Below are 12266 nucleotides of genomic sequence, written 5' to 3' on the forward strand. Positions count from 1 at the left end.
GTTGAAATCCAAAATAGCTTATAGTTGTGGCTTCCTAAATAAACGTGAGATGCAAATTTCAACATTTTTTTCCTCCACTATTATGCCTGTTTTGAAATTCAAATTTCTATTGTTATGTTTTCCTGATTTTTTGCTTGAAAATAGAAAACGTGATATGTATGTGGTCATTTGTATTTAATATGACCTTTCCCATATCCCATGCAGAGTTAATCAGCTACCCATTTCTCCATATTGTTTCTGTTTCCCACACATCCCTTATACCTTCAATCATGAGCTATATATACACTTGAATACAGACCATGTATACCATCATCCAAATCTCCTCTTTCATATTCCGATTTTGCAATGGCAGGACACAGTGTTGAACTCTTGATGGCGTTTCAAAGCTTGACTGGTATGGATGTATTAACTTATGCGTAAATGGATTAGCGATTCAGGGGTTTTTCATTCTTTTGTTAACGTTTCTGTTTGTTTTTCCGTAGGGGATTTGATGAACAATCCTGTGTCCTGGGGGCACTGGTTCAAGGTGGAAGTTAGCAAGGGTAACATCAATTATAGGTGGAGGAACTATGCAGTTAAAAAGGCTACCACCGAAGACAATATCATTCAAGAATTTTTGACTAAGCATAACTTGAAGGTTGTTTAGTTGATTAGTCACTTTATGTTTCTGTATTTCTGTTTCATTAGTTTTAAACGCATGTGCAAAGCCATGGCAATCGGTCATTCACATTTTTATCTGCAGCAGGTTTCTGGTGATGAAGAGGTAACTGGACGTGGCGAGGATTTGGCTGCAAAGACTGTTGATCCAAATGTATTTTTACATTCAATGACATATATTGTGTCCATTACCTATATCAAGGCTAATTTATTAATAGTGTTATAATTTCTGTTGATAGGAAGCTGTTGAATGTGTTGACTCATGTAGCAACGCTGAACCAGTTGCTACACCCACTAACAAATCAGGTTTGAAGAGGGGTTCTGATGACCATGATACTGCTGCAGATGTCGACCTAGAAGGTGGATCAGCTTCAACCACCAAACCGCATAAATTGGTTTGTGTTAAAATTGAGAAGATGGACAAGGGAAGGTTGGAGACAGATTTAAGGAGAAATTTTATTTAAGCCTTTTGGTGTTTGTTAAATTATAATGACTCTATGTAATTCCTACAATTTCTGAGACTATCATCAATTTCTGTTTTATGTTATTCATTATGAAGACATATTCCTTATTTCATTTGCAGACAGGATTTATTTTATAACTCATTTAAGTTGAATATATTTACTTTGTTGCTTGTGTCCATTTTCCTTACTCTTACTTTATTCTGAATACCTATTTAGGATACAATTATTCTTTCTACTTCTAGCAATTACAATAAGAAATGTATGTGATGCTTTTAAGAGAGAGAACACATTTATCTTTCATGATGGTTATTTCACCCTTCATAGTTTCTGTATATTTGATTTTAATATATTGCTACCTAATTTAGAGGGTGGCTAAGACCCCTGCCTATTCTAAGCACTTTGATTTGATTAACTAAGTGCTTTGATTTGAGTTTAGGATCAAATTAAACGTTCGGATGGATAACTAAGCGCTTTGATTTGGTTATGTTGTGTACTTCGACACGGTTCTGCTGTGAAGGCTGATTTAGAGTGCATCAACAATTTTTTCACCGCAATTTCTATGCATTTCATTGCATTGATGCAGTTCACGCTAGAGTTTTTGGCGCTTCAGTTTGTGTGCATAGATATTACGGTTTGGAGCGGTTGTTTTGCGGCTTTTGTAGCAGGGAGGTTCTATTTTTTTTTTTGTATTGTTAGGTTTTAGGTTGTTAGTTTTGGCCTGGTGTTACCTTTTTATTTCTTCCTTGCTATTGCAGCCATTTTGTAATCTTTGGATTCAAATATACATTATTCTTTGCAATTTAAAGTGCTTTAACTTGGTCATTAGTTTTTGTTTGCAATGACATAAACTTTTGTTGGCAGTGAAGCTCAATGCATAAAAGGTGGTTTGAAAGAAGGAATTGGACTTCTCAAAGAAAAATAGCTGCTGCATCTAATCTTTTTGGTTTTATGTTTTATTTTTTTTGTTGTAATTTTAGTTATAAAGGGAAAATATACCAAATGTTCAAACTTAAAAAAGATTATTGTCTGTGATATTTTATTTTATTTTACTACGCAAGGGATGAAAAATGAGATTAGCAAATTTTAATTGCTTTTAGAAGTTCGTTGCAATTTTGATGCATGTTAATCAAATATTTTTTTAATTAAGTATGTAGTGTTTATTTTTTTTTTCTCGAGAAAATGATAGCCCTTCCTTCAAATGTTTTGAACTGATATAATAAATGATGGCCTTCCTTCAATTTTTTGGACCGGTATACTGAATGAGTAAACACCAATCAATTTCCACAAACCCAATTATTTTTGTACTTAACTCACCAGTACGTCGCACAGGTTTATTGAGATGATGAGTGATAAACTTGAAAAGAAATATTGGCCACTCATCCAAATTCTATAACTATCAATTTGAATTTTTTTATTACGTGATTATTACTCTTCTCTATATTAACTACCTCCGATCCTATATATAAGAAAATTTTCAAAAAAATTTTTGGTCCTAATTATAAGAAAATATCACAACTTTTGAGGTGTAGTTATTGCTTAAAAGACTTTTCTACCTCTTATTTAATATTTTTATTTTTAATATTAGTGGTGTATTTAATGTTTCACAACTTTTTACGAGGGTATATTTGTAAAAGAGCAATGCTATATTTCTAGAAAAATAACATCAATAATTCTTCAAGAATAAAGAATAGTCAATCACAATGCACTATTTGCCACAATTCAAGGAGGTGTGGCTGAAAAATAGGAAGTGAACAAATAAATCATCCAATTAAAATTTGCCAACTATTTATTGAAAAATTCTTGAAGCTTTTTTTCTTGAGAAGTAGCATTTTCCTTTGTAAAAATATTTAAAAAGTTACACTAATTAATGATTACATTGGTTTTGATGTTTTTTGCTTTTTCTTCTTATAATAAGGACCGGAGGGAGTACTTCCTATTTCTTTCTATCCTATGCTTTGTGAATTATATTGAGCCACCTTTTTTACATTGTATCTTTGCCTTCTTTTATATATTTCTTTGAGATTAATTACTTTGTGAATTTTTATTTTTTTGGTTTTAAAAGCTTTATTGGCTTTCTCCGAATATTAGAGATTATTTAGTGAAACTAATGAACTACATTTTATTATCTTACTCTTTCATATTTATCATAACTGTAATCTTAGTTGAGTACGGTTGCAGATGGTCATTCTCCACTGTTTTTACCATTGTGCCACACAAGTTTTGGTTGAATTAAATTCGCTTTTAAAATATATATTCACGACACTAATCTTTAATTAATTATACTTTATTAGCAAACCTCTAAAACCGACACAAGATTTTAAGTAGGATCACTTGGTTGATGACGCTGCAGCTTTTAGAACCAACCAAGCATCTATGAATTGTGTTTTATGTATTGCACATTGCTCTACTAAACCTTATATGTAGCTGCTATATTTGATGCAATTTACGACCCTATTTTTCCTTTGCTTTAATTCATATCTTATTTTGGTGTTGATTTTTTTTTGTTTTTATAATAAACTTCTAAACCGTAAGTTAAATTTAAAACAATTTTGATGAGGTTATAGATCGTTGGGCTTTATGCCCTCTTTGTAATAAAAAAAAAAAGAATTTTAATTTGTTTATGTGATTGTTATCATTTTTAATTAAGTGTTTTCATTTGAGTGATTTAATACATATCTTTTAAGTTGAATTAATAAGTAAGATTGGTCTCAACTCTCAAGTGAATAATGAGCTCTACAAGAGGATAAATTGTCCAAGACAACTTGAGTTTAATTCTCGAATGCAAAAAGTTTTCAGACATTGTTTTCCTCACGGACGAATTCCGAATTATCAAGGTCCTTTTTCCTTGAGAAGTTTTTCGAAATGTAAGGGCATGATTGCGTTGTAATCCATGTTCTTTTCACTATCTCAGACTTTTCATACATTATTATGTTGTATTAGTAAGACAATTGTATCCAAACATTCAACGTTAGTTTATTTATATATTATAATTTTTAGCTCATAAGACCCGTGCGGCGCACGGGTCGGCGTTCTAGTTTGGTCAAGGAAGAAGAAGGGTTTGCTTTGGGTGAAAAGGGTTTCGTTTGCTATCTGGAAGTAGAAGAACAATAACAATAGTCAATAAGGGGCCCGCGTGAGATAAAATATAGTGCACGTGGTATATTAATTGATCATTTAAATCTCAGCCATTAACTTTTAATCAAATGGTTGATAATTATTCTCACCATTCTTATATAAGATAGTCATTCTCATAATAAACATCCTCTCTCTCTCTCTCTCTCTCTATATATATATATATATATATATATATATATATATATATATATATATATATATATATCCTTATTTATTAATTTTGTTATGTTCTAAATTTGCATCATTAAATGCTACCTCAACAAAAACCCTAATATTTTCCTCTTTCTTTTTCTTTACTTATCCATGATTTTTTTGCAAGGCAAAATTTGGGGTAATAATAATAATAATGGTAGAGTTTACTGGGAGGCAAGTTTATGAGACTATACCAAGTTGTATTCATGATTTTTTTTTTTTGTACAAGTTGTATTCATGATTTTATTCTTAATGAAATGATAAGTTTGCTTGCCTAGAAAAACAATTAAATTTCTCCGAGTAGCATAAATCTCTATTCTTTTTATTTTTTATTTTTACATAAACCATAAATCTCTATTCTGACTTCATATTCAATACTTTTTTTACATTCATGAACAAATCTTATAGCATTCAGATAGAATCTATAGAAGAAATTGAATATATCCAAAACATTAGTGTTTATTACATTTGTTATTTTTGCTGTTCTTTTTAGTCCTCACAGGCATAAAGATAGGCTATAGTAAAGAAAGATTATTTTGATTGGAACAAATTTAAAGAAGCAAAAGTAATATTTATACCACGGGATATCAATTATTTCATCTCTTATACTTTACTTTTATATATTACAGTCTATTCGACCCGTGTGGCGCACGGGTCAACAATCTAGTAAATGTATAAATAATGTTACAGTTTCCCTAAAAAAAACTAAAGAAAAATAATGTTACATTTAGGTTGTGATGAATGTGATGAGATTTAGAACTTGAGAAGCATTGTGGTGTGCGGACCCTTGTGAGAAGGAGTATGGAGCAAACAAGCAATTACTCTACATTTAAAAATAGATATATTCTCTAGAAAATAGATATCTTTTTATTAATTTTTTAAATATATCTCACTACCAAAAAAAAGATCTATTTATTTTTTACAATACTGCCAATATATGTTGAAAATGTGAAAAATTAATATTGAGTATATTTATACATTAATATTAATTTAGCAATAGTCTAACATATTTGAAACAAATTTACTATTCCAACATTTTATTATAATATTTGTAATTTTGTTACACGGTGTTATAAAAAAATGGATAGAGTACAGATATATGAATTTAAATATTTTAGAGAAAACTTTTTTATCCAAAAGATTTTTAATTGCTAGTACTCTCTTGAAAAATACTTGGGTGTGTGTCTTTGGTGTCATTGGGTATCTTTAGTTCATTTTAGATGAAAGAAAATGAAGAACGAATGATTAAAATAAATTATTTAAATAAGAAAGAATAAATGATTAAAAGAAAGATATGAATAAAGACAACAATAACACCAAAATCAAATACTCACTCCGATCTTGTTTATATAAAACAATTGACTATTTACCAAACTTGTGCCATGACTATCCCAATCAAACTATATACTATCATTGAGATAAGGTTAATGGGTGGAATTAGGCATGAGTTTATACACAAAACCCCAAGTCAATGTTAATTTCCTAACACAAAGTTTAATTAAAACCAAAAGTCAAAGTAAGAACATTTGACCACGTAAACAAAAATCTGAAAAAAAAAAAATTCTTTATTCAACACAGAAGAACAAAAGGTAGAGTTTGAATTGGAAAATTGATGTTAATGTTTCTTTCGTGGGAGTTTCTATCTTTCCACTTTCCAAATTCCATGGCATAGCAAACTCAATACAACAAAACACTCTGAATGAGGACTTCAACAAAAACAAACACCAATGACTCCTACTACTACTAAAAAATCTTGTTCTTCTTCTTCTTCTTCTTCTTCTTCTAGCCAAGGTAGTAAAGGACAATCGATTCAACAACGTAGGCTTACCAGACAGAAAAGGTTATGTTACCCTAACGACCAAGACGTTGGTGAATCTTTTCATTCAACTGACGTTGCTGTTTCTTTTTCTTTACCTGCTTCTCCTTATCGGACTAGCTCTGATCATTGGTCTACGTCCGCTGTTCCTCAACCACTTCCGCTTCCTGAGTCACCGTTGACCACCCGACGACCCGATCATCATGCTTCCGCCTTACCTTTTTCCAGGTCATAATTTAATTTAATCATTTTTCTTCTGTTTAATTTTTGTTTAGTTTAGTTTAATTTGACACGGTCAAAGGTTTATAGTAGTTAATTTATTTAGTTAGTTATTTCAGTTATAAGGTGCTAATTAACTTGGATTATGTAATAATCTTCTTATGAAACTAGTGTATCCCGTGAAAGATTTCACGGTGTAGAGAAATAAATGATTAGGTGTGAAATTCTGACACGGCACTTGCTACTAATTAGTATTGTGTTCAACTACCTTTTTTTAATATGCGTAATTTGATCATTTTTGCTTAGAGAAATGCTAGGAACGCTCACTTTCTAGCACAATCTCTTTTATTGGATGTAGATCTCGCACTTTAGAAATAGGTTTTACATAGAGTGGTGAGACCCACAGGAGTTTCACCCAATAAATGACTGAGTGTTTGAAAGAGAGTGGTCCTACTTACTAGCATTCCTCTTTTGCTTACCATTCCTTCATGATGGATTACTTATATAAACTATTGAGTTAGTTGTGTTGCATAGGATGTAGTTTTGTTGTGTTAATTTTGTTTTTCACTCAAATATCAGAAAGTCGGCGGATCATGATACTGTGAGAAGTTTAAGGTCTTCCAGCAATTTGGGCAGACATTTTTTTAACACGGTGACTGGAAATGCAAAGAGTGATTTGAGAGTGAATATTCCGCCTACCAGAGGCTTGATGTCAAGTGAGTTCTTCTCCTCCAAATTTGTTGCAAGATCTCATGAATTATGTATATGAGATATTTCATATTTCTTATTGAGAAATATTATTTTGATATCAAAATCAACAAATGGTTACCACAGTTCAAATATGTGGTTAATTATGTTAAGTGGATGGTTAATGAATATAAGAGGCGTCGCAACTTGTTAACCATCCTCAACATAATTAAACACAATTTTAAACGCTGTTAAAAATGATTTTCAAGTGTATATTTGAACACAATTTGGATGGTTAATGAATATATTTGAAAACCTGTAAGTAGTAGTCAATGAAGTTCAAAATCGTGGTTAATTGTTTGAATGATTAATGAGTTGTAACACCTTGTTATATTGATTAACCATCTGTTTAACATAATTAACCACTTATTGTGTTAACCATTTAAGTTGTCGAATTTTGATGTCAAATTTGTGCTTCAAATGTTTTACCTTTTACACATTTGAGCTGTCCACTGTTTTACCTTTCTCCTGTTGTTAATTTATACAGGCAATAGTTCTTGTAAAGATACTAGAAAACACTCTCATGGTAATGACTGTGAAGGTATTTCCAACTCAAAATTGCAATTTGCTGCCAAGAGTGCCCCAAACAGCATATTCTCCAGTCCTGTTACCAGTCCGCGCCGATTAAGCAGTGTTGATTTACTTGATCCTTCTATCATTCTTCCTCAAGATTTTAATGACATGTTCAGAGTGTTGCCTGCTAAAACTGCTCATAGTCCAGACTTGTCTCCTCGTCGTAGCTTGGGGAACCACAGTCCTGCTAACCACCACCGCCACACTATTCAAGGGGGTTCTCAGCAGCACTCTAAATTTTGCACCAGAGTGTGGCCTGAAAATAACCATTTAGATGCACATCCATTACCCCTTCCACCTAGAGCTTCACCACCGCCACAACAATCACCTGCACATCAGTCAAGTGTCACGATGAATCACTCAACAGAAAACATCCATTCAATGAAGGGTCAATGGCAGAAAGGAAAACTTATTGGACGGGGATCGTTTGGAAGTGTTTATCATGCAACAAACCTGTATGCAGACATTTTTCTGTTCATTGAGTCTAGTCTACTTTAAAGTTTTCCCTTTCTGCAGTTACTCATGTATATTCCTGTTTTTCTAACAGAGAGACCGGAGCCTCATGTGCATTGAAAGAGGTGGATCTGGTTCCTGATGATCCTAAATCTACTGACTGCATAAAGCAACTCGATCAGGTTCTTCTTCCAAAATCCTAATATTCTGATTTTACTTTGTTAAAAAACAAGAATACCTCTACTAGAGACAGCAATATTATGCTGATATTAAAAGTATTACATCATGGTCAACTCCATAGCACTGTTTAATTTGCCATGATTATTTCTCTTAAATGAAATATTGATTTAGCCAAGTTACCACTTCAGGTTAACTGCCAATTGAAAGGAATACTTTTTTTTAAAACACTAGTATTTATAGTACTTTCATCAAGCTTATGATTTGTTTCCATCCTCCACCTCTATCATAAGTGAATCCATGTCAGTGTGTTGTGTTTTCCAGTTCAATGTTGTGATAATTACAACAGATAATCCTAGTTTTGTTTAATAAAGAAAAAGCAAAGTAATTGAGTAGAAAACACACTTAGACAGATAGAGGTGTTACAATAAAGCTTTATTACCGATGTTTATTTTATTTAAATTTTAACTATACAAACAAAAAAATCTTTCAATTACACTGTTGGTACTTAGTTAGTACAGTTCACACAAACACATACACAACAAGTAATAACCTCAGCAGTAAGATTATTTTTCTACCTAATATAGAAGCCAAGTTATTGTGCATTACACTGTCGGTACCGTTTCTGAAGTTCTTTGAGTTACAGCTCATTTTTTCGTAGAATTTTGTCTCCTTTTCGCACTGAAATACAATCTTTGTACACATTTTCAAATTGAGTGACATATAGTACGTTATTCTGAATTGTCCCTACTTTCAGGAAATCAGAATTCTTGGCCAACTACACCACCCCAACATTGTGGAATATTATGGCAGTGAAGTGGTGAGTTCTTATTGTTCTTTCCCCCAAGTATGCTTACACAACAATCATTATGATTGTAAATAAGATTGAATTTGTGAATCATCTTTGTTTTCAGGTTGGTGATCGATTGTGCATATATATGGAATATGTCCATCCTGGATCACTTCAGAAGTTTATGCAAGACCATTGTGGGGTTATGACAGAATCTGTGGTTCGCAATTTTACGAGGCATATTCTCTCTGGACTGGCGTACTTACACAGTACCAAGACTATCCACCGGTAACAATTATATCTGCTAAATTGAGCCAATATACCTCATTTTATTTCTTTGAATGATGACAAGTTGATACTAGTTAAATTCATGTCATACAACCACATAAACCGACAAAGTATGTTCAAATTAGGTGGGTCTGTTACATAGATCAAATAACACCATAACATCCTATAATGAATAACTCCTAATACCTAACGATTTGAAATCAAATTTCTCGGACTATGCTTCAGCTAATCTACCCTCATTGCTGTTGCATTTGTGGGTCTCCTCCACACATTATCAAACCACCTAAAGTGAAAATTTACTTTCTTTTTTAATAATAGCTGCTACCTCAACATTCTTCTGTTGATTGTATTCTTAATCTTATCTTTTAACTTGTCTTTTTTTATCCCTTATCCATCGTAACATTCTCATCTTTACAAAAATGAGCTTACTTTCTTGTTAATTCTTTATCCTAAACCCTTGAATTGTAAACCCTTAAATAAATGATAAGATCATATGAAATTTGTTCCTCATCTGGTAAAAAATCATTTTTTTGGTCAGATTTTTCAGAAATGAAGTCTGATTGTCTTTTCTGTATATGATTCTTAAGGGACATTAAAGGTGCAAACTTGCTGGTTGATGCATCTGGCATTGTCAAGCTTGCAGATTTTGGGGTGTCGAAAATTGTGAGTTGAGAAATTCTGTTTTTCTATTTACATTTTAATTATGTTCGGACATATATAAATTGTTATTTTTTTAGAGGACATATATAAATTGTCTTCTAGTGTCTCAACTTACACGTGTTAATTGGTCGACATAGCTGTAATAATTAGATCATCATTGAATCCAGAGTCTTTTTGTTTTGTTTTCTTGACTTTTCTGGCGATCTTATTATTTGAACATTGTGCTCCTTTTAGCTGACAGAGAAATCATATGAACTTTCGCTGAAAGGAAGTCCCTACTGGATGGCTCCAGAGGTATTGTGTTACTCCTATTGCCTACAGGTTTTAGATGCGTAATGAGTAATGACTTGTGCCATTTTAACTTTAATTTGTTGATTGAAGCTCATGATGGCTGCCATGAAGAATGAAACCAATCCCACTGTTGCCATGGCTGTTGATATATGGAGCTTAGGATGCACCATCATTGAAATGCTGACAGGAAAACCCCCTTGGAGCGAGTTTCCAGGAGTGAGCACATTTTCTATGCTTGTTAACTCATTTTAGTCCAGGATTGTACATATTAATTCGTTAGTAATAATATTTAAGATCAATAGCTCCTCCACCTTTGGTTGCAAGGCAGGGTAGACATGCAACATCTTCTCTTTGGCTATTATCCTTTTCCCTTGTTTTGGCATGTATTTTCATAAGAAAAAAGATTAGAAGGAAAACTACTTGTGTTATACATCATATTATGCATGGGTTTATTTCTCCCATTATATTGAATTGTTTGCTGGTCTTCCTTTTTTTTTTTTTTTTTAAATGTTAATGTACATCTTAATTTGATTATCCTTTCACGTGTCTAAGAAGGCATTTGATTGAATTCCTTGTGTCCCTTAAATGAACTTTTGCTACTTGATAATTTAATGGCTTGTTTGTATTCTGTTTATCAGCATCAAGCCATGTTCAAGGTACTGCACAGATCCCCGGACATACCCAAAATGTTATCTCCAGAAGGACAGGATTTCCTTGAGCAGTGTTTCCAAAGGAATCCTGCAGATCGACCATCCGCAGCGGTGCTTCTAACACATCCATTTGTACAAAATTTGCATGAACAAGATGTTATAGTTCATTCACAAGGCTGTCACAAGGAAGACACCATAGTTTATTCACAAGGCTGCCCTAAGGAAAACACCAGCCCCAGAGTAAGTGCTAGTTATATTTAAACACATTGATCGTGGACTAATGACAATCATATATTTAAACACATTGATCGTGGACTAATGACAATCATTATGAATAAATTAATGATTAGCCGATGAGACATTGTCTTATAGTTTCTTTTGTAGGATGAATCGCGTAAACACAGTCCAGGGCACGGTTCAAAACATAGCCGTGGTGTGGTGCCATCCTCCTTTCGTGCACGAATTTTTTGCAAACTTCAAAACTTAATCGGGTAACATTTTGGTCACTTTGCTGTTAGTATTTACAAAATCATATCTGGGTACTGTATTGACATCATTCTCTTTGTTGCTTTGTTTATGACAGTGACACTTCCAAAAAAGCTGATACCGAGGAATCCAAACACATTAGATCTTCTCCTGTATCTCCTTGCTCGCTGACCGATGATAACAGTCCTCAATCTCCCTTTAAATCTAATAACCGCAATTGCATGACTGTTACCAAATCCTCCAACATACCCTTCTCCATTATGAGAATCGTGAAGCACCTATGAAGCATGTCATCAGCTGAGATTTCACTTACAGTGAGACAGGGACCAGTCCATAAACCTCAGTAGTATCAGAGTCTACTGGATATATTGGTACTTACCATTGCAGGATTGTAGAAGCTAGAAATTCACAAAAACAAATAGAAGAGGCGACATTTATTTGAAGTTATTGTTATGTATGTACATGAGAAGGCTAGGTTAGACCTATTAGTTGAACCTACTCCACGAAAGAAATTCACATGTAAAATTTAATTTATTATTATATATATATATATTTTTTAGATACATCCATGGATGGCAAAACAAGGTAAGGTAGTTCACTACTCTGGCATGCAATTTGCATTTGCACCTTTAACACTATATGGTTTGGGAGGAAAAATATTAAAGGAA

At 32.8% G+C, this 12266-nt stretch overlaps 1 protein-coding gene across 2 annotated transcripts; it reads left to right on the forward strand.

Annotated features, from left to right (window-relative positions):
* The first annotated feature begins 5939 nt into the window (after positions 1-5939).
* On the forward strand, positions 5940-12163 carry LOC146942042 (mitogen-activated protein kinase kinase kinase 5-like). 2 transcript variants are annotated; one of them, XM_085755994.1, is made up of 12 exons: positions 5940-6492; positions 7063-7199; positions 7718-8258; positions 8351-8438; positions 9191-9253; positions 9348-9511; positions 10099-10174; positions 10406-10465; positions 10553-10678; positions 11101-11352; positions 11497-11603; positions 11696-12163. In XM_085755994.1, exons 1-12 carry the CDS (start codon positions 6176-6178, stop codon positions 11880-11882), a joined length of 2118 nt encoding a protein of 705 aa, XP_085612120.1. In that variant the 5' UTR covers positions 5940-6175; the 3' UTR covers positions 11883-12163. The 2 variants fall into 2 exon arrangements, 1 of the variants encoding a protein (XP_085612120.1); XR_015032560.1 differs by having other exon boundaries at positions 6043-6492; positions 11485-11603.
* Positions 12164-12266: the final 103 nt, after the last annotated feature.

Source organism: Medicago sativa, chromosome 3, assembly GCF_051527215.1.
Source record: "Medicago sativa cultivar Bolivia chromosome 3, Bolivia_mono, whole genome shotgun sequence".
Lineage (NCBI taxonomy): Eukaryota > Viridiplantae > Streptophyta > Magnoliopsida > Fabales > Fabaceae > Medicago > Medicago sativa.

Excerpts from the sequence above, each read along its gene's own strand:
- LOC146942042 (XM_085755994.1), top strand. The coding sequence starts at position 6,176 with ATGACTCCTACTACTACTAAAAAATCTTGTTCTTCTTCTTCTTCTTCT. Across the intron at positions 10,175-10,405 it reads ATTTTGGGGTGTCGAAAATT|CTGACAGAGAAATCATATGA; the intron begins GTGAGTTGAGAA and ends TGCTCCTTTTAG. Across the intron at positions 10,679-11,100 it reads CTTGGAGCGAGTTTCCAGGA|CATCAAGCCATGTTCAAGGT; the intron begins GTGAGCACATTT and ends TCTGTTTATCAG.